General features: G+C 48.1%; 1 protein-coding gene across 1 annotated transcript in view; it reads right to left on the reverse strand.

Moving 5' to 3' along the window:
- The window catches only part of TBC1D22B (TBC1 domain family member 22B), a 69,981-nt gene that overhangs the window by 36,975 nt on the left and 11,874 nt on the right, over nucleotides 1-21,132 (reverse strand). The window contains exon 5 of the mRNA XM_040424067.1: nucleotides 19,562-19,632. Within this exon, the coding sequence (XP_040280001.1) occupies nucleotides 19,562-19,632 (71 nt within the window). The remainder of the gene's footprint in view (nucleotides 1-19,561; nucleotides 19,633-21,132) is intronic.

Below are 21,132 nucleotides of genomic sequence, written 5' to 3' on the forward strand. Positions count from 1 at the left end.
GGCCAAAGAATCAATACCTCGCGAGAAAGGTAAAGTAAAGCCAATGTGAGCACCACCAGTGATGGGAAGCCCCGTCAGTGACCATATATTAACAAAGTGGCGACCCTGCCTGAAAGGGCAGATGAGTGGAAAAAAGATGAGAGAAATACTCTTGCCGGGTGAAGTTTGATTACGACGTCCAACGCCTCCACCGTACCAGAGGAACCCTGGGCCCGTGAAAAAATAGAGATGGGCTTCCAGAGTCGTACAACTCATGGCTACTGGTCAGCTAGACAGAAGGATAAGGTGATCAGTTATTCAACTCGAGGAGAGACCGGAAAGGAAAAGTGTGATCCGTTCCAGGGACGAAATCCCTACTAGCGGGGGACGTTGTGACAGACACCCGCTCTACCCGACTTGGGAAGGCTCTCAGTCCACCCCCGGAATGAGCAGTGAAAGAACAATCACCATTGGCTGGAGGTGACGTAGACATTACTGATATCTGAAGAGAGGTAGCACCGATGGCGTTACGGCATGACTAGTAGAATCCAAGTCCCGCTTAGAACGGCAATCTAATGGTTGACGAGTGCCGTAGGGACTGGGCTACCCAGTAGAACGCACTCGAAGGTAGGTGCTGATCAGCCATGGCAACTACGCCATCGCCACGCCCGAGTCGACGACAGAAAGACAACAGTTGTCAGCCATCTGAGACTGGCGCTCTACAGAATCTAGTGGTAATGTGACACTCCACCTGAAGATGAGGCCATACAAGGGAAGCCCCAAGAGTAATGCTCACGCCATACTCCAGAAGAGGAGTAGGCCACACCGTAGAGGTCACCGATTCTCGTGTTAGAAGAATCCGTTACCTGACGAAAGAACTGTGCAGTAGGAACCTTAGCATGCAATGGTGACGCAAACACCCCTTGGACATGAGGGGAAGGCCTGAGGACATCCACTAGAAGTCATGGTATCAAGCTGGCCCAGTTAGTAGAGCTAACCTTAAACACCCTCCACCTGAAAAGGGCGTTGAACAGGAGCAACTGCTGAAGTAGTACCAGGGTAGAACCCCTACCTGAGGGGGGCTGTCCCACTACAGCGATTACGAGCATCTAGCCCTAGCGTGAAGACTACCCTGCGAAGCAGAACTCGTTGTAGTAGTCACTGCAGAGTGCCAGCATAACACCCTCACCTAGATAAGGATGAGTGGTGGACGAAGCATCCGGAGTCAGTGGAATATTCTGCTTGCTGGATCTTGATCACAGTATTCTGTGCAGTGTGACTGACCTGAACGGTGGAGGCTCATGGGGATGGGGGGTCTCTAGGACACATAAGGCTGGGTGACCCCCCTGAGAGCACAAAGGTCGACATTTTTGTGTCCCCAATCAGTGCTGGAAGAAAAGAGGGATACAATATGGGAGTATCCATAGTATCCAGTGGCAGTATCCATATGCCACTAGATGGAGAATATCAGGCACCAGCGGGTACCGACTGTTGCCACAGACCACCTGTGAAGGAAGCCAAGGCATCTAGAGTCGTGGCGTAGTTGAAATACAGCATGCAAAGATGCATAGTGATTCCCCCGTTAATGGATCATTTGTAGAGGGTAATGCCACAGGAAGTATGTGATGGCAAATGAGAGATGGAATAGCAACCAATGGTAGTGCAATCCCCCGGTTTGGGAAGGGGGTAGCGCGATAGTCAGAACCGCAATCTACGGAAGTGTAATTACCCACTCAATGGAGGGGGGAAATGCCTACGGTAAGCACTGCGCTCAGTGGCAGTGCAATCACTCCACCTATGATAGGGAGTAACATATCCAGTAAGTACTGTAACCCGAGGTAGTGCAAATACATCACCCATCGAAGGGGGTAACACACCCAGCAGGAACTTGCATATGACGAGTTCTGTACTCTGTGGGAAGTGCAATTATCCCACCCCAGTAAGGGGGTAATGCGTACGTAAACACTGCGACAGCAGTGAGAATGCCATAATGCCACCTATACAAGAGGTTAATGTATGCTGAGAATACTGAGCCCAGTGGAACTGCAATTCCACTCACAGAACGAGGGACACCTATGGCTGGCATTGAGACCAATGCTAGTGCGGTCAGTCCACCTCAGGAAGGAGGGAATACCTAAAGTAAGCACTGTATCCAGTAGAAGTGTAAATAGCGCCTAAGGAAGGGGGTAATGCATACACCAGAAACGGCCAGCACGGACGTAATCTTGGAAAAATTATCAGGATTCATGTCAGAGTCTGAATAACTGTCCTGCTTCGGCCCGCTCGTGCGCAGTTCTTCCACTGTCCGGGATGGGGTACAGGCCCAGTTGGTACACCAGACAGGGTGATCCTGTGGTGATGTGGGCTGAGGAGGGCAGGATCTGTATGGCGCATAATTTTATTTTTTTGGTGAGGACCTAGCCTCATATGGAGAGGAGGCAGGAAGGGCTGTATACTGCAATATTAAGGCACATTGTGCCTGCAGATAGAAACCTACAGTAAACAGGGGCCTTAAAGAGGTGGCTGTGCAGGAAGGGTTAAGCCGCTCAAGGACCGGGGCAGAGCCAGCGGGCTCCCGGGGAGATTCGCGCTAGAAAAATGGACCCGCCCCCCCCCCCCCATAACCTGAGGGGGGAAGTTGCGGCCTAGAAGGTCGCAAAGCCGAAGGCTAAGTTATCACGCAGGCCGAACGGGACTCACCGCTAGTCAGAACACAGCGTACCTGGATCGATGTCCGGAATGCGGTCGTCTGTGTCCACTGACCGCGTAAGCCCATCGGAAGAGAAAATAGCGCGGCCGGAGGGAAAAGAAAAGAAATAAATCGGCAGGCCCGAATAAAGCTGGGCCTAGATTTTGCGGCGTCCGGCCGACTAGGGTATCCGTTCTGCCTGCTCTCCTGGGACGGCATTAGCATGCGCCCGAGAAGGATCCGCCGAGAAGGTGCGTCGCTTGGCCGACCGAGAAGCCCAACCGGTCGGTCGGAGAGCGGGGGGTCCGGAATAAGGCGCAGAAGGCACCTGTTTTTTGAGGAATCCCCTTGAATGTCCCCTGTCCTGATATGTCTAGATCGGGGAGGGGTAGGGAGACAGAAAATAAGATGCCGCCGCCGTGGAATGGGATTAACCCTTTCATTCTGAGGTGACGGGTGGAGGATTCGCTACCCCCTTAAGAAGGGGGCCATGTGTGAGGGGGACAGGGAGGGACAGTAATACTCACCTGTCTTTATCTGTGTTCTTCACCCTTAGTCTTGTACCAGCAGGGCCACCCCACGACCGCTGGCACCAGGCATCAGGGGTCCAGGCAGAGAAGGGCTGGAGAGGAGGTGGCCCTCTTGCTGGGGGGAAGCAGGGGAGCAAGGCTGCCCTGGTACGCTTTGTCTTCTTGGGGAGGCAGGGCGGTGGAACAAGCAACACCGGCCAGCCTCCCAGGGAGACAGACGCATGCGAATCTGTGCCCCTTAACCTAAAGAAATAAAATAAAATAAAAACAGAATTGTAAAAGAGCCACCCTGCTAAGCAGGGAGGTCTGCCTCCTACGACACTAAGCTAAAAACGGATATGCTCTCTCCAGGCTGAAGGGGGTACAGCCTGCAGGGGAGGAGTTATCACTTTTCAGCCTAGTGTCGCCTCCTAGTGGCAGCAAGCAGCTATACCCACGGTCCTGTGTCCCCCAATGATACCAGCGAGAAAACAAATATAACTGAAACAACTACCTGTAGAACAACATATGACGGGTACTGGGGAGATTTCAAAATGGCCCAAAAACTAGCATACATGCTTTACACTACATACATGTGTTTTACACAGTTCTAGAGACTTTTACAACTTCTGGGACAAAAGGGCACGGCTTCATTGAAAGGGGCATGGCTTAAAATGGGACATTGTGCTCCGAAAAATGCCCCAAAAACCTGCAGTATATTTTGGCAGAAGCCAACAAATAAGTGGTGTAAACAGTAAAAAGATGCGCCAGATTTATCATTCAGCATCAGCCAGTGTGATAAACCTGGTGTATTACACAGGCCGAGGGTCAGTGATCGCTAACAAACGTTCGTAGTAACGCTGGTTACCGATGATCTGGCAGTGTAAGGCCTCATGCACGCGGCCGTGTTCCGCGGTAACCCGGCCGGGATTCCTTCTGACAGCATGAGAGCACGGCGTCATTGGTTGCCATGACGCCGTGCGCTTCATGCCGCCACTGCTGTACAGTGATACACTCGTATACGAGTGTATCACTGTACAGCAGCGGCGGCATGAAGCGCACGGCGTCATAGCAACCAATGACGCAGTGCGCTCCTGCTGTCAGAAGGAATCCCGGCCGGGTTAACACGGACCGCTCTCGGCAGCGTGCATGAGGCCTATTACTGCTGCCAATTACCCGATGTATGAGCAAACGTTTGTTCATCGGGCAATCCAAATCTTTCAACAGGCTTAAAAATCGTTTGCAGGCGGCAGATCGTGGTGTGTAATCAGCACTCTGCTGCCGGCAAACAATGATTCAGTATGGAGAAGAGGTATGGCATAACGATCACTCCTATACTTGGATCTGCCCCTGCTGGCAGTGACGGATCCGACAGGCTGATCCCGGCCAAAATAGCCTGTCGGATCTGTTTCACACATTTAGATTGTCTAATGCAGAGTGGAAAGCAACCCTGTCACTTCCGGTTAATGGCGTAGAGCACGAGGAGACAATACAATGTATTAGCATTTCTTTGGTTAGTTTAACGGGTGTTTTATGTCTGTTTATGTCCGGGGGGGGTGCAGGGTTATTCCGGTCGGTATGGTAACTTCATGATTTGTACTATACGTTGTTTTATCTGGCAACTTTATGGGCGTTTTTTATTGAGCCCATGCTTTTTTGCTTATGTGTTTAGTTTCTCTGCACTTGCACTTTATGAGTCACAATTCTAGTTTTAGATCATTTGGTTAGGTTTACTACCCGACAATTAATCCATGGTGGTACATATAATACGTAAGACCAATGGCCGAAGCAGGGGACATACACGGGCGTAGAGGTAATATACAGTCAGGTCCATAAATATTGGGACAGCGACATGATTCTAAGATTTTTGGCTCTATACACTACCACAATGGATTTGAAATGAAACGAACAAGATGTGCTTTAACTGCAGACTGTCAGCTTTAATTTGAGGGTATTTACATCCAAATCAGGTGAACGGTGTAGGAATTATAACAGTTTGCATATGTGCCTCCCACTTGTTAAGGAACCAAAAGTAATGGGACATAATAATAATCATAAATTAAACTTTCACTTTTTAATACTTGGTTGCAAATCCTTTGCAGTCAATTACAGCCTGGCGTCTGGAACGCATAGACATCAACAGACACTGGGTTTCATTCCTGGTGATGCTCTGCCAGGCCTCTACTGCAACTGTCTTCAGTTCCTGCTTGTTTTTGGGGCATTTTCCGTTCAGTTTTGTCTTCAGCAAGTGAAATGCATGCTCAATCAGATTCAGGTCAGGTGATTGACTTGGCCATTGCATAATATTCCACTTCTTTCCCTTAAAAAACTCTTTGGTTGCTTTTGCAGTATGCTTTGGGTCATTGTCCATCTGCACTGTGAAGCGCCGTCCAATGAGTTCTGAAGCATTTGGCTGAATAGGAGCAGATAATATTGCCCGAAACACTTCAGAATTCATCCTGCTGCTTTTGTCAGCAGCCACATCATCAATAAATACAAGAGAACCAGTTCCGTTGGCAGCCATACATGCCCACGCCATGACACTACCACCACCATGATTCACTGATGAGGTGGTATGCTTGGGGTCATGAGCAGTTCCTTTCCTTCTCCATACTCTTCTCTTCCCATCACTCTAGTACAAGTTGATCTTGGTCTTATCTGTCCATAGGATGTTGTAACAGAACTGTGAAGGCTTTTTTAGATGTTTGGCAAACATTCCTGACCTTCCTGTTTTTGAGGCTCACCAATGGTTTACATCTTGTGGTGAACCCTCTGTATTCACTCTGGTGAAGTCTTCTCTTGATTGTTGACTTTGACACACATACACCTACTTCCTGGAGAGTGTTCTTGATCTGGCCAACAGTTGTGAAGGGTGTTTTCTTCACCAGGGAAATAATTATTTGGTCATCCACCACAGTTGTTTTCCGTGGTCTTCCGGGTCTTTTGGTGTTGCTGAGCTCACCGGTGCGTTCCTTCTTTTTAAGAATCTTTAAAACAGTTGTTTTGAACATGCCTAATATTTTTGCTATCTCTCTGATGGGTTTGTTTTGTTTTTTCAGCCTAATGATGGCTTGCTTCACTGATAGTGACAGCTCTTTGGAACTCACCTTGAGAGTTGACAGCAACAGATTCCAAATGCAAATAGCACACTTGAAATTAACTCTGGACCTTTTATCTGCTCAATGTAATTGGGATAATTAGGGACTAACACACACCTGGCCATGGAACAGCTGAGAAGCCAATTGTCCCATTACTTTTGGTCCCTTAACAAGTGGGAGGCACATATGCAAACTGTTGTAATTCCTACACTGTTCACCTGATTTGGATGTAAATACCCTCAAATTAAAGCCGACAGTCTGCAGGTAAAGCACATCTTGTTCGTTTCATTTCAAATCCATTGTGGTGGTGTATAGAGCCAAAAATGTTAGAATTGTGTCCATGTCCCAATATTTATGGACCTGACTGTATATTACCTCTACGCCCGTGTATGTCCCCTGCTTCGGCCATTGGTCTTACGTATTATATGTACCACCATGGATTAAATTCTTTTTAATTGTAATTATGGAATAAAGATATATTGATTTATTAAATCCTGGTTTTTGCTATTTTTTGGGTTTCGATATCTTGTGTGCAATCCCGGGTAGATGGTGTTCTATTTTGCCCAACTTGTTTATTGGTGTGTATTGTCTAATCTATGTTTACACAGTACAAGCGGTCCCTCAACTTTCTTTGATGAGGACAGGAGCTTCAATCTTCAGGGTCCTGTACCGTACACAGTGTGTGGAAAAAAATAAAACGGGATTGCCCTCATCTGACATCCATAAAAGCTACTCATCCTGGCACAGAAAGAGCAGTACCGCACTGTACTGTAAAGAAGAGCCGCTAGACAACCAATACAGGTTCTTTACCACAGAAATGGCCATGTTGTTTGGTTAGATCTGAGGAAAGCGGTCCAAAGTTCTGTGCTGGTAATTTGTAACTGTATCTTTTGTCTTTGTTACGGTAGACAAAATAAAATGCTACGATTCTGGCTACCTTCTGCCATCACAGAATTAGCTCACTGCATAAAGATGTACACAGTTCTCCGCGAGTTTACTCTGTATACGGTAAGCTAGGCAATCAGAAATGTATCATTCAGAGTGGTTTACCAGGATAACAAAATATGTAAACTTTTTTACATGGCACAGGGCTCTTTAATAATAAATAATAAAAATATTCATAAAGCGCCATGCATTCCATAGTGTTGTACATATGAATAGGGGTATACATACATAATACAGACAATTGCAATAAGCATGAACAAGACGAGTTACAAACTGGTATAGAAGTAGAGAGGGCCCTGCCCGTGAGGGCTTACAATCTACAAGGTATGGGAGAAGGACACAGTAGGAGAGGGTAAAGCTGGTCATGGCGGTATAGAGGCAGCAGGGTCACTGGTTGTAGGCTTGTCTGAAGAGATGGGTTTTAAGACTTTTTTTTATTTGAGGAAAACTCCTTAGTGAACAGCCCGGCAATGGTTTTGGCTGACATACTGCAAGGCAAGCTGAACATTAGCTCACCATACAGCAACTCGGGAACTGAGACGTGATGTACAGTTGACACTTTGCTGCGATGACCAAGATTGGTGCTAGCGCCAATCCCAGCCGTTTAAACCCTTAAAGAGGACCTTTCATGGGTCCAAACTTTATAAACTAAGTATCAGGGTATGTAGGGCATACAGTGGGGATCTAATAGCGCTTACTATTGTTTCTAGGCGCCTCTCTGTTCGCCCGCTGTGGCCCCCGTTAAATTATCCCGAAGGTAAGGTGTTTTTTTTCTCCCTGGCTGTGACGCTCTCCACTGCGATTGGACAGCTCACAGTCAGGGAGAAGGAGAAGCCCATTGAGAAACAGGGCAGTCTCCTCCTCCCTGTACCAATGCAAAAATTAGCATACAGGGCGGGAGAATTTAACGGGGGCCACAGCAGGCGAATGGAGCGGCGCTGAGAAAAAATAGTAATCGCTATTAGATCCCCGCTGTATGCCCTACATACCCTGATATGTAGTTTATAAAGCCTGGGCCCATGAAAGGTACTTTTTAAAGGCTATGTACACCTTTTTTATTATTGCATTTTACTTAATTTGAGCTAAATATCATTTTTTAAATTGGTCTTTATTAACAATATGGCATCCTTTTTGGTGTACGGAGCTGAGATGCTCTAGTAGCTGCCTGTGGATTTTTTGTCTTTTCCGTCATCTGAGGAGCAGACGTGCTCCTTATCGCTGCTCTCTTTTCAGTCATCTGAGGAGCAGACGTGCTCCTTATCTCTGCTCTCTGATATTATAAACACTCATTAAAGCTCAACCCTTATCTTACTAATAAGAATGTGGCTTAAATAAGTGTTTATAACCTCTTAGTAATTCAGAGAGAAGGTTTTTTTAGATGACTGGCACAAATTGTACCAGTCACACAGCTAGAAAATACAGTTAACCCTTTGTGACTCAACAGCTCAATATTTTTAATAAAGGCCAATATGAAAAAAAATAAGATTTTTAGCCAAAAATAAGTTAAATGCAGTAGTGACCGCGGCATCTAAGTGGTTTACAGAGGGAGGGAGCTCCCTCTCTCCGCCACTGGGGGCTTTACAAAGGGTCTGCCAAGTATCGTACCAGCAATTGAACCACTATCTATTTGGAGCTAAAACAATGTACTATTGGAAAAGAAATTGACCTGTGGTGTCAAAACCAGCAATACACCCCTAACTGAAATCCTTGGAGATGTAGTTTCAAAAATAGGGTTATTTCTTGGGATTCCCATTGTACTGGTACCTCAGGGGTGTTGCCAGTTTGATATGGCACCCAACACCATTCCAGTAAAATCTGTGTTTTTAAAGCCAAAAGGCGCCACTTCCATTCTTAGTACTGTCATGTGCCTAAACAGCAGGTCAAGACCACATATCGGGTACTGCCATACTTGGAAAAAATTGCGCAACAATTTTTGGGGTGATTTTTCTGCTGTTCAGGGCTTGTGCACACGGCCGTGTTTTGAGGTCCGTAAAGATCCACGCAACCTGGATCCTGATCAAGAGCATGCCACCATTTATTTATTAAGAAGTGAATGCAGAAATCGGATGTAGATCGAAACTAGGGTCATGTGCATTAGGCCTTACCCTTGTAAAAATGCTGAAACTAGATACTACTATTATTATTATTATTATTATTATTATTATTATTATTAACAGGTGAATTTTCATGACCCAATGCTAATAAATTCTATGAAACAGCTGTGGGGTTAAAATGCTCAATAGACCCCTATATTAATTCCTTGAGGTGTAGTTTTCAAAATGGAGCCATCAAGTAGCACTCTAGAGCCACATATAGGATATTTCTAAAAAATGCAGAATCTGAGTAATACATTTGGAGTATTAAAATTGAAAACTCTATTGTAGATTAATTCCCGTAAAGCAGTTAAAGGGTTAAACTTTCTAAATGCCATTTTGAATAATTTGAGTTTCTAATATAAAGGACTCTCAAAGACAATTCATAACTGAATTGGTTCAGAAAAAATTGAATTTGGAATTTTTCTTCAAAAATAGTAAAATTAATGCTACACTTACTGTATAAAGCCTTCAATTGCTCCAACAAAAAAAAAAATCAAAAGACAATTGAACAATGATGCCCAAAAAAGTGACATACGGTAAATATTAAATATTCTATGAGCAAGGACTATGTCTTAAAATTTGGAAAATTGCTAAATCTGAACTGAAGACCCTGCTGCAACAGGCAGAATGGGTGGGAGCTGTGTCCCCCAATGGAAAAGATGAGAAAAAGATTTTACAGGCGAGTTTCACAAAAAATCTCTTTTTCCCGTACTTTTTTCCATTGGGGGACACAGACCATGGGACGTCCTAAAGCAGTCCATGGGGTGGGAAAAAATATCAGCACCGCCAGGAGGAACGTCCAAAGGTCAAACAGGAACCACAGCCTGCAAAACCCTGCGGCCAAAGACAGCATCAGCCGAAGCCAGTGAATGCAACTGATAAAAACTTCGTAAAAGGTATGCAAGGACGACCAGGTGGCCGCCTTACACAGCTGAGACGCAGAGGCACGATTGCGTCTTGCCCAGGAAGCCCCCACCGCTCTAGTGGAGTGAGCGGTAATCCTAGCCGGGGGAACTCTACCACGAGCGCGATAAGCCGCGGAAATAGCCGAGCGGATCCATCGCGTCACAGTTACCTTGGAGGCCGCCAGACCCTTGCGAGGCCCCTCGGGAATCACAAAGAGGGAATCTGGACGGCGGACAGAAGCAGTAGCCGCGAGATACACCTTTAGGGCCCGTACGACATCCAGGGAATGCAGAGTGCGTTCCTTGGGGTTAGCCGGAAAAATGCAAAAGGAAGGCAGGACAAGATCCTTGTTAAGGTGGAAGGGAGAGACCACCTTGGGCAAAAAGGAGGGGACCGGACGAAGCACAACCTTATCCTGGTGGAAAACCAGAACAGGCTCCTGACAGGAAAGAGCGGCCAGCTCCGACACCCGTCTGATGGAAGTTATGGCAACAAGGAAGACCACTTTCCAGGTGAGAAAATTCAGAGAAACCTCCTTCAAAGGGTCGAAGGGGGCCGACTGCAGAGCGCGCAGGATTAAATTGAGATCCCAAGGAGGCAAAGGGGGAACGTATGGAGGAACCGAATGTGCCACCCCCTGAAGAAAGGTCTTCACAGGACCCATAAGAGCAAGGGACTTCTGAAAAAAGACAGCCAGCGCCGAAACCTGACCCTTCAGGGAACTCAGCGACAGTCCCTTTTCAAGCCCAGACTGAAGAAAAGACAGCACCATGAGGATGGAAAAGCGAAGGGGAGGGAACCCCGAACTCTCACAAAAGAACAGGAAGGCCTTCCAGGTACGATAGTAAATCCGGAAGGAAGCAGACTTCCTCGCTCTGATCATGGTTCTAATCACTGAATCCGAGAACCCCCTCTTCTTCAGGATGGCGGTTTCAACAGCCACGCCGTTAAACGAAGAGACCGTAAATTCTGGTGGAAGAGCGGGCCCTGAGACAGGAGGTCCTGTCTGTCGGGAAGAGGCCATTGTGTGTCTGCCAGCATCCGAGCCACGTCTGAGAACCACGCGAAGCCACTCTGGGGCGATGAGAACGGTCCGGATTCCTTCCGCCTCAATCTTGCGTAGAACCCTCGGTAGGAGAGGAAACGGAGGGAAGACATAGAGGAGACTGAAGTCCTGCCACGGAGACACCAGGGCGTCCACCCCGTACACCTTCGGATCTCGGGCGCGAGCCAGGAACACTGGGAGCTTGTTGTTGAGCCTGGACGCCATCAAGTCCACATCCGGACGGCCCCATCTGCGGCAGATTTCCTCGAACACTTCTGGATGCAGAGACCACTCGCCTGGATCCACCCTGTTGCGGCTTAGAAAGTCCGCTGTCCAGTTGTCCACTCCTGGAATGTAAACTGCTGACAACACCAAAACGTGCAACTCCGCCCACATCAGAATTCTCGTCACCTCCTGCATCACCCTCCGGCTGCGGGTCCTGCCCTGATGGTTGATGTAGGCCACGGCCGTGGCATTGTCCGACTGAATCCTCACCGGGAGGACCGCAAGAAGAGGGGTCCAATGGGAGAGAGAGTGGAAAATCGCCCTCAGTTCCAGAATGTTGATTGGAAGGCGAGACTCTACCGCCGACCAAATCCCCTGAACCGTGCGAGACTGAAGAACGCCGCCCCAACCCAGGAGGCTGGCATCGGTGGTGACTACCGTCCAGGAGAAAGGATCTCCCCGACCTGAGGTTCATTGGGGATAGCCACCAAGGGAGAGCTGCCCGAACCCGCTGAGACAAGCGGATGCGATCGTCTAGACCCCAAGTGGTTTTGTCCCAGAGGGAAAGAATCTCCTGTTGCAACAAGCGAGTGTGAAACTGGGCATAATGAATGGCCTCGAAAGAGGCCACCATAAGACCCAGGACCCGCATGCATTCCCGTATGGAGAGGAACTGGGAGCGCAGTAGATGCGACACTGCCCCCTGGATCTGGGAGGACTTGGAGAGTGGCAGGAACACTCTGGAGGACGAGGTGTCCAAAAATATTCCCCAGGAAGGAGAGCTTCTGGGATGGGAGGAGAGAGGACTTTGGGAAATTGATTATCCAGCCGAACTGTTCCAGAGTCTGAACAGTGATCCGGACGCTGTCCTCGGCCTGCGGAAGCGAGAGGGCTTTTATCAGGATATCGTCCAGATAGGGCAGCAAAGGAATGCCCCTGGTACAAAGAAGGGCCATGATCGGTGCCAGGATCTTGGTGAAGACTCGAGGGGCGGTTGCCAACCCGAAAGGAAGGGCGACAAACTGATAGTGACGACCCCCAATGGCGAAGCGCAGGAATCGTTGGTGAGATTCTGCGATCGGAACATGCAGATAAGCGTCCTGGATGTCCGCGGACGCGAGGAACTCCCCTGGAAGAAGAGAAACAATAACGGAGCGGAGGGATTCCATGCGAAACCTCCGCACCCGTAGAGATTTGTTGAGCAGTTTTAGGTCAAGGATTGGACGCACTGACCACTCTTTCTTTGGGACCACAAACAGGTTTGAATAAAAACCTGTGCCCTGTTCCTCTGGGGGAACGGGGGTAATCACCCCCCGGACCAGAAGGGAAGAAACTGCCAGTAAGAGGTCTGAGGCTCTGGTCGGATCCCCTGGAACGCGAGAGGGGAAAAAACGTTCCGGCGGTCTGGACGCAAACTCTATCTTGTAACCAGACGTTACAATCTCTAGAGCCCATGCGTCCTGAACATGAGCCCTCCAAACCCGCTGATAAGAGAGCAGGCTGCCCCCCACCATGAGGGGTGGGGGCGCCCCTTCATGCAGAAGATTGCTTGGGAGCAGCAGGGCGGGTCGACTGTGCCCTCGGGCGCCAGGCAGGCTGGGGTTTGAAGGAGGGCTTCTTGCGGGAGATCTGTGACCCTCCTGCAGAGGAAGCAGGCGACGACCTGTTCGAAGAGAAGCGGCGAAAGGACTGGTACCAAGAACCGGAAGTCCTCGCCTGAAAGGGGCGCTTAGCCCTAGGCTGGGGAAGATGGGTGCTCTTGCCCCCTGTAGCGGCAGAGATGAACTCATCCAGTTGAGCCCCAAAAAGTCTGGAACCCTCAAAGGGGAGGTTCGCAAGGGAACGCTTGGAGGAAGCGTCAGCGTCCCACACCTTCAACCAGACCTCCCTGCGTTGAATGACCGAGAGGGCCGAAATGCGGGCAAAGAGGGAACCAATGTCCATGGAAGCCTCGCATAGGAATTTGGAGGCCTGAGACATCTGGAGAACCAAATCCAGTGTCTCCGCAGACGCACCTTGGTCTGCCAGGTCCTGGTGATGGCGCTGCAGCCACATTGAGAGAGCCCTGACCACCCATGCCGAGGCAAAGGCAGGTCGCAGGGAGGTGTCCGCCAGTGAGAATGTGGATTTGGCCAAAGAATCTAGGCGCCTGTCCACAGCGTCCTGCAGAGAGGAGCCGTCCAGGACAGGGAGGGGCGTGTTTTTGGTTAACCTGGCTACCGGGGGATCCACCCTAGGGGGAGAAGACCACTTCTCCACGCTTTCCGCCGGGAAAGGATAGAGTATCCAAAACTTCTGATTAGGACGGTTCCATGCCCTGGATATGACCGCCGAAAATTCCTCATGGACCGGAAAGACAGCAGCCTCCGGTTTTTTTGGGAGGAAAAAGGGCGAACTCCCTCCTAGTGGAAGGAGGAGAATACCCTTCGAGATTAAAAGGTGTCACACGGACAGCTGTTACTAGATCAGCCACCATGGTGGAGAGCTTTGGCGGAAGGTCCCGCTCCGTGACCTCGTCCGAGCCGGGCAATTCCCCTTCAGACCTGCGCTCCCTGGGGGCGGGGGGTGGGGGGGGGTTTTAGGGGAGTCTGAGCAAACTTCTAGCCGAGGGGGAGAAGCGGACTTTTAGTAGTCAGGCGTCCTCTGCGGGAACCACTGTGAGGGGACGGAGTGGTTGGCGCCGCAGGATTGGAAACGGACATACGTTCCATAAAAGACATGGCTGCTTTGGCGAACAGGGCCAAATCAGCGGCCGCGCTGGACATGGAAGATGCACAAGCGGGAGCCGCAGACTCCGCAGTGACCGGGGGGAGGCAGGACCCTATTGGGGCAAGAGAAGACTGGACTGGGCAAGAGAAGGGGGAGAAGGGTGATTCTGTCCAGGAGTAGGGCAGGAGGCACAGGTACCAGCGACCGAAAGTGGGAGCAGACACTCCATACAGGACCCTATTGGGGTCTGAGAAGAGGTCTTAATGGACTTAGGCATGATGGTCCCTCACAAAAAGTGATGAAAAATCCTACTGTTCAGGCAACAGCACAAGCCACAAACCCAGAAAGGAGCGGGGGAGCAGCCATTCAGTGTGAGAAGCTTCTCAGCAGCAGCAGGAAGGAGCCGGAGTGCCGATTAGGCTCCTGCCCAGCTAAGTGCCTCCAGACCCTTGCGCCCCAGACAGAACAAACAATGACACCCAGATCCCCTTCACCCAGGAGGCCCATAGGTCTTTAGTGCAGAGAGGGAGAGAGGGAGGGAGAGAGGGAGGACACAGAGGACGCAGCTTCATACTTATCTGCTCCTGCAGATCTTCTCCCTCGACTCCAGGACCAGCAGGGATGCACCTCTTCAGACTTCTGACTCCTTGCCCAGGAATGCAGTGCTCTGGTGGAGGGTGGCAGCAGGTGACCCAGGAGCTGGTGGGATGCCGGAGCTGACAGGTCGAGCCCGGATCCACTTGCCTTCTTGGAGAGATAATGGAGGCAGCCTGGCAACGTCCAACAGACGGCGGCGGGCACTCCACGGGGGACCAGGAAGGCGCCATGCCGACCTGTGTCCCCATCTAGAAGAAAAATAACAAAAGGGAGACGAATCAAAAAAGTGTCAACCTCCTTCACCAGACACTAAGCAAAGACTGAGTTCCTCCTGGTGGAGTCGGGGGGTATAGCCCGAGGAGGAGGAGCTCTTTTATATTTGCATAGTGTCCCTCCTACTAATACCTCTAAGCTATACCCATGGTCTGTGTCCCCCAATGGAAAAAAGTACGAGAAATACATTGATTACAATTTGTCACAAACATAAAGTACAATATGTCACAAGAAAACAAGCTTAATATCACTTGGATATGTAAAACATTCCAAGGTTATTACCACAGTGACAGGTCAGGGATTATAGGGATTAAATTTCAGCCTATTTGCAGACTGTCATTTTCTGTTTACTCTGATTGCTCATGTAGAGCTCTTATCTCTGATCTTCTGACCTCAAACACTTAGATTTAAAGAAAAGCTGTCATCACTTTCTAAGCCTAATTATCCACTCCCTTTTATATAAATACTCTTTAATACATTAATAAGGATTTTAAAATCAACTCTGAACGAACTATCAGTTCAGAGAAAAACCTAAAATAAATGTTCCGCCATATATGTAAATGCTCCTTAGATGAGTCCTGTCTTCTCCATGCATCAGAGATGAGTCCAGCGTTCTCTGACTCTTGGAGTGCAGCCATGCCCACAAACGAAGGAGGCTCCATTCACACATCCGCAAATGGGTCCGCATCCGTTCCGCAATTTTGCAGAACAGGTGCGGACCCATTCATTCTCTATGGGGACAGAAAAGATGCAGACAGCACACTGTGTGCTGTCCGCATCCGCATTTCCGTGCCGCGGCCCCGAACTTCCGGTCCGTGGCTTCACAAAAAATAGAACATGTCCTATTCTTGTCCGCAATTGCAGACAAGAATAGGCAGTTCTATGGGGGGTGTAGGCCGGGTGTATTGCGGATCCGCAATTCGATACGGACGTGTGAATGGACCCTAAGATACACCCTCTATGATTTCTTATCTCCACCCCTTCTCTTCCAAATACCGCAGCTGCGCAGTATGCATTATATGATCAGTGTGAGATGAGAAGTCAAGTGAAGTGACTGGTTCTGCACATGCGCAGGATTTGGGACGCGAGTTTGGGAGGAGGATAGGATCTTTAGATTCTGTCACTCATGTAACGGGAGGTGGGGTTAGGAATGGGAAGTCATGAGGCAAGCATTTAATTTAATTTACATAACTTGAAAAAAGGGAAAGTGCACTATAAAAGAAGTACGTAGAGGTGTTTAACCCTTTCACCCCCGGTGTTTTTTTTTGTTTGTTTTTTTGCGCTCCCTGCCTTCCTGTCACGACGGGGAGTGGGGGAAACCCCCCACCATACAAAGCAAGAAGGATAATGGTAGCAACTAGGCCAGGACGCCGGGATCAGGTCACCTCCTATTGCATCCCTAATCCTCTCCCTAAGGCTGGTTTCACACGGGCGTTGCAGGAAAATGTGTGGGTGCGTTGCGGGAACGCGCGCGAGTGCAAAACATTGTAATGCGTTTTGCACTCGCGTGAGAAAAATCGCGCATGTTTGGTACCCAAACCCGAACTTCTTCACAGAAGTTCGGGCTTGGGATCGGTGTTCTGTAGATTGTATTATTTTCCCTTATAACATGGTTATAAAGGGAAAATAATAGCATTCTGAATACAGAATGCTTAGTACAATAGGGCTGGAGGGGTTAAAAAAATAAAAATAAAAATTAAACTGACCTTAATCCACTTGCTCGTGCAGCCGGCATCTCCTTCTGTCTCCTTCTTTGCCGATTGTAGGAACAGGACCAGTGGTGACGTCACTCCGGTCATCACCATGGTAAAAGATCATGTGATGGATCATGTGATGACCGGAGTGACGTCACCACAGGTCCTGTTCCTGCACACAGCTAAGATGAAGACAGAAGGAGATGCCAGGCTGCGCTATCAAGTGAATTAAGCGGAGTTAAATAATTTATTTATTTTTTAACCCCTCCAGCGCTATTTTACTATGCATTCTGTATTCAGAATGCTATTATTTTCCCTTATAACCATGTTATAAGGGGAAATAATAATGATCGGGTCTCCATCCCGCTGGTCTCCTAGCAACCGTGCGTGAAAATCGCACCGCATCCGCACTTGCTTGCGGATGTTTGCGATTTTCACGCAACCCCATTCACTTCTATGGGGCCTGCGTTGCGTGAAAAACGCAGAATATAGAGCATGCTGCGATTTTCACGCAATGCACAAGTGACGCGTGAAAATCACCGCTCATGTGAACAGCCCCATAGAAATGAATGGGTCGGGATTCAGTGCGGGTGCAATGCGTTCAACTCATGCATCGCATCCGCGCGGAATACTCACCCGAGTGAAAGGGGCCTAACTCCTAACCGTATGAGCGGACCCTGATGGTGGGACGGCTCATACCCTGGATACCTAATATCCTGAGTTGCCCTGGAAATCCCTCACTTAGGAGCAGGGGAGAGACGACATGCTCATCCACAACACAGAGGAACAGGAGTCTCTAAAGGCCTAGAAGCAGGAAAAGGGAAACACATACAGCTAAAGGAGATGGCAGGTAAGCGAAACCAATAACACACCTACCTGCCACAGAAACTGACTGGAACCCGTGCACAAGTGCTGGTGTCCACACCAACATTAAAGGACACAGCACACACCACAAACCACACAGGACACCCATAGCTGCAATAAACATGAGACACCATAAGAACATCTATGACCACAAGGGTGGCCCTCACTGTAAAGATGGTAAAGCCAGGAGCAGTGAACCACCAGCACACACTAAGCCTGGAGGAACACTCAGCTACAGGCTTCCAGCAGAGACTAAATAGCCCAAGCAGCCACACCCACAAACACATAAACCCAGTGTTCACAAAACACTAGGAAGGGAGTTAACCCTTCCAACACTAGACAGAGGAAGGAAGCCACTTAAAAGGGGAAGTGCACACACAAGCAAACTAAGCCACACGTTACCACCGGCAACAGCATGCGTGGCAACTATGTCACGGAAATCACCCAAAAGGCAAAGACACTGCCACCGCATGCTCTAACAGCAACACGTTGCCGCGGGCAATCGCAAGTGTGGCAACACTGTCACAGTGTTTACCATAGGCCGTGACACTTCCCAGAGCCATAACTTTTTAGTGGTTTCAACTCTATAGGTACCTTAGGGTCTCTTCAAATGTGACATGGTTCCAAAGAACCATTCCAGCAAAATCTGCCCTCTAAAAACCACATGGCACTTCCTCACTTCTGAGCCCTGCAGTGTGCCCATACATTTTGGAATTTTACCTCCATTTTCCTATAAATTCCTGTGAAACATCTAAAGAATTAACGTGTGTAAAATCTGTTTTGAATAATTTGAGGGGTATAGGTTCTAAAATGGGTCATTTATGGGTGATTTCCACTATGTAAGCCCCATAAAGTGGGGCTTATTGCCAGTCATATTAGATCGACGGCATATTGAGTTATCATATCATGCAGGATGTTTTCTATCTTTTTCAGTGATTTTTGACTGTAGGGAAAATCCAAGGCTTCCCGCTAATGAACAAGCACCAAGGACCTTAATAACACTGATAATCAACTTTTCTGTAGAATATTACATGGATCCAAGCATGTACTGAATTTCCAGCACAATAAGAAGCACTTTTTCCACCAAAAGTGGGGAAAAAAATGGTAGAATTTCTTATGAAGCAAATACTAGTGAGCACTTCCATTATTGTGAACACAGTGCTCCTTGTGCTTGCTGTACTCACTACTCCCTGATATTCGCGCTGTGACCTGAAGTCGCACAGCGTAAGGGCGCACTATGACCTGACGTTGTGCAACGAGGTGTTGGCAGAAGACCATGGAACTGTGAGTACAGGAGTGGCAAGTTAATTTATTTAGTTTACTGTCTGGTCCGAGGTGTGATGAGGAATGGGGGTCTAATGTGATGAGGAATGGGGGTCTAATCTTAATGTGATGAGGAATGGGGGTCTAATCTTAATGTGATGAGGAATGGGGGTCTAATCTTAATCTGAGGAGGAATGGGGGTCTAATGTGAGGAGGAATGGGGGTCTAATGTGAGGAGGAATGGGGGTCTAATGTGAGGAGGAATGGGGGTCTAATCTGAGGAGGAATGGGGGTCTAATCTGAGGAGGAATGGGGGTCTAATCTGAGGAGGAATGGGGGTCTAATCTGAGGAGGAATGGGGGTCTAATCTGAGGAGGAATGGGGGTCTAATCTGAGGAGGAATGGGGGTCTAATCTGGGGTCTGAGGAGGAATGGGGGTCTAATCTGGGGTCTGAGGAGGAATGGGGGTCTAATCTGGGGTCTGAGGAGGAATGGGGGTCTAATCTGGGGTCTGATGAAAAACCTTGGTGCATCTTATGTTGTGGGCAGTTGAACAAAGAAAGAAGTTTTTGGGGGGAATTTGAGCTATACTATAGAAATATAAGAAATCTGGAAATCCAAAAATTCTGATAAGTCAGAGAGATGGGATGTGAGTAGAGGTAGAATTACCGATAGAAGTCTCCATGTGATGGGTCGTACATCTCGTGGGATCCCAGGCCAGCTACATTTTCTTAGCTCATCTGAAGAAAAAAAAAAATTGTCACTAATGGCAGGTACAAACCCCATTTTCGTACAAAAAGTGAGATGGCAGCAGTATCAAGGAGAAGGCTAACAAAAATAACTAGTGCTCTTCTTTGCAAAATGTAATCATGGCCCATCCATCCAGGCTCCAGCAAAACATCTCAGTGGGCGATCCTGCTCCTTGTTGTCTTAGACGTGCAGTTGCTTTGCACCCGTCTCCCTTCTTCCTGTCCAGAAACTCCCTTGCAGTTCTCCTGCTCGTTGGCACTGGGTTTCAAGGGCAAAGTGGAGCCAGAAGGTAATGTGATTCAGACAGCCTATTAAAAGAGCCCTCCTGCCACTGGATGCCACCTGGTGATAAAGGCGTTGTCCTTGCAGACCTTGCTATCTAATTTGGCAGTGCCATTATTGGTCTTGTTGCTCATCTTGGTATTCCTTTTGCTTTTCTCTGTGGATCTAGAGAAAGGCATTCATTTCATATATGTATTTGGCTACCAGCTGATGACTCCTGGCTAGCCCCAGACTATGTTTCCCCACACACTGTGCTAGCGCTGCCATTCCAAGACTACCGGGACATGGGGATCCCGTGCAGTGAGGTCCAGATCCCTGTGCAGGGGTTAATAAGTAGACTCCATGCCTTTTGTTTAACTGCCGCCGATCAAATTAATGCTTAGCGGGTACACTAACATTACTAGCGCAACTGCCACTATATCATTTGCAGGAAGATCCACTACACTAATCATAGCAAATACTGGCTGTAAGTAATGTGAATATACTAGGACAGAAAATACACCTGAGGGATGATAATTATGTGACTCCCACATATTCACAGAGTTTTTTCTTTTAACATAATGGACTTTGCTATTTTCTGTATCATCAGAGGTCATGCTGAATCTAGTATTGCACAGCGTCCATGCAATTTACTGTGAAACCATGTGATACGTGGTCAGTCCCAGATTACCAGAGCCAGAAGAACCCCTCTCCACCAAGATGACCAAATGACTTCCTAAATAGAATCTCTTATCATCTAAAGTTTCCGATAACGCATCCATGTAAAGTTTTTTTCTAGGGATCGACTGATAATCTATGAACTTTCAGGCCGATAGCCGATAATTTATACAGATATTCTGTGAATTTTCATTTTTGAAAAAAAATAATTTCCTACACAAATCTGCTGAAAATGAATGTTTATTGTTAACGTGTAGTTTTTTTTCTTGTAAATCTTTCTTTTTCATTTATAACTAATATTTTGGTGTTTTTGTTTTTTAACTATTAGCCCCCTTAGGGACTAGAACCCTTGTCCTATTCACCCTGATAGATCTCTATCAGGGTGAATCACATAGCCGGCTCCATAGTCAATGTTTTAATACTGAGGTTTGGGGGGGTGCACTGCGCCACCAATGAAGATAACTCTCTCATTCATTCATATACAGGAGGCGGGAGCTGGCTGCAGAATCACATAGCCGGCTCCTGACCTCCATGAGCGTTAGCTGCGTTTC

Source organism: Bufo bufo, chromosome 3, assembly GCF_905171765.1.
Source record: "Bufo bufo chromosome 3, aBufBuf1.1, whole genome shotgun sequence".
Lineage (NCBI taxonomy): Eukaryota > Metazoa > Chordata > Amphibia > Anura > Bufonidae > Bufo > Bufo bufo.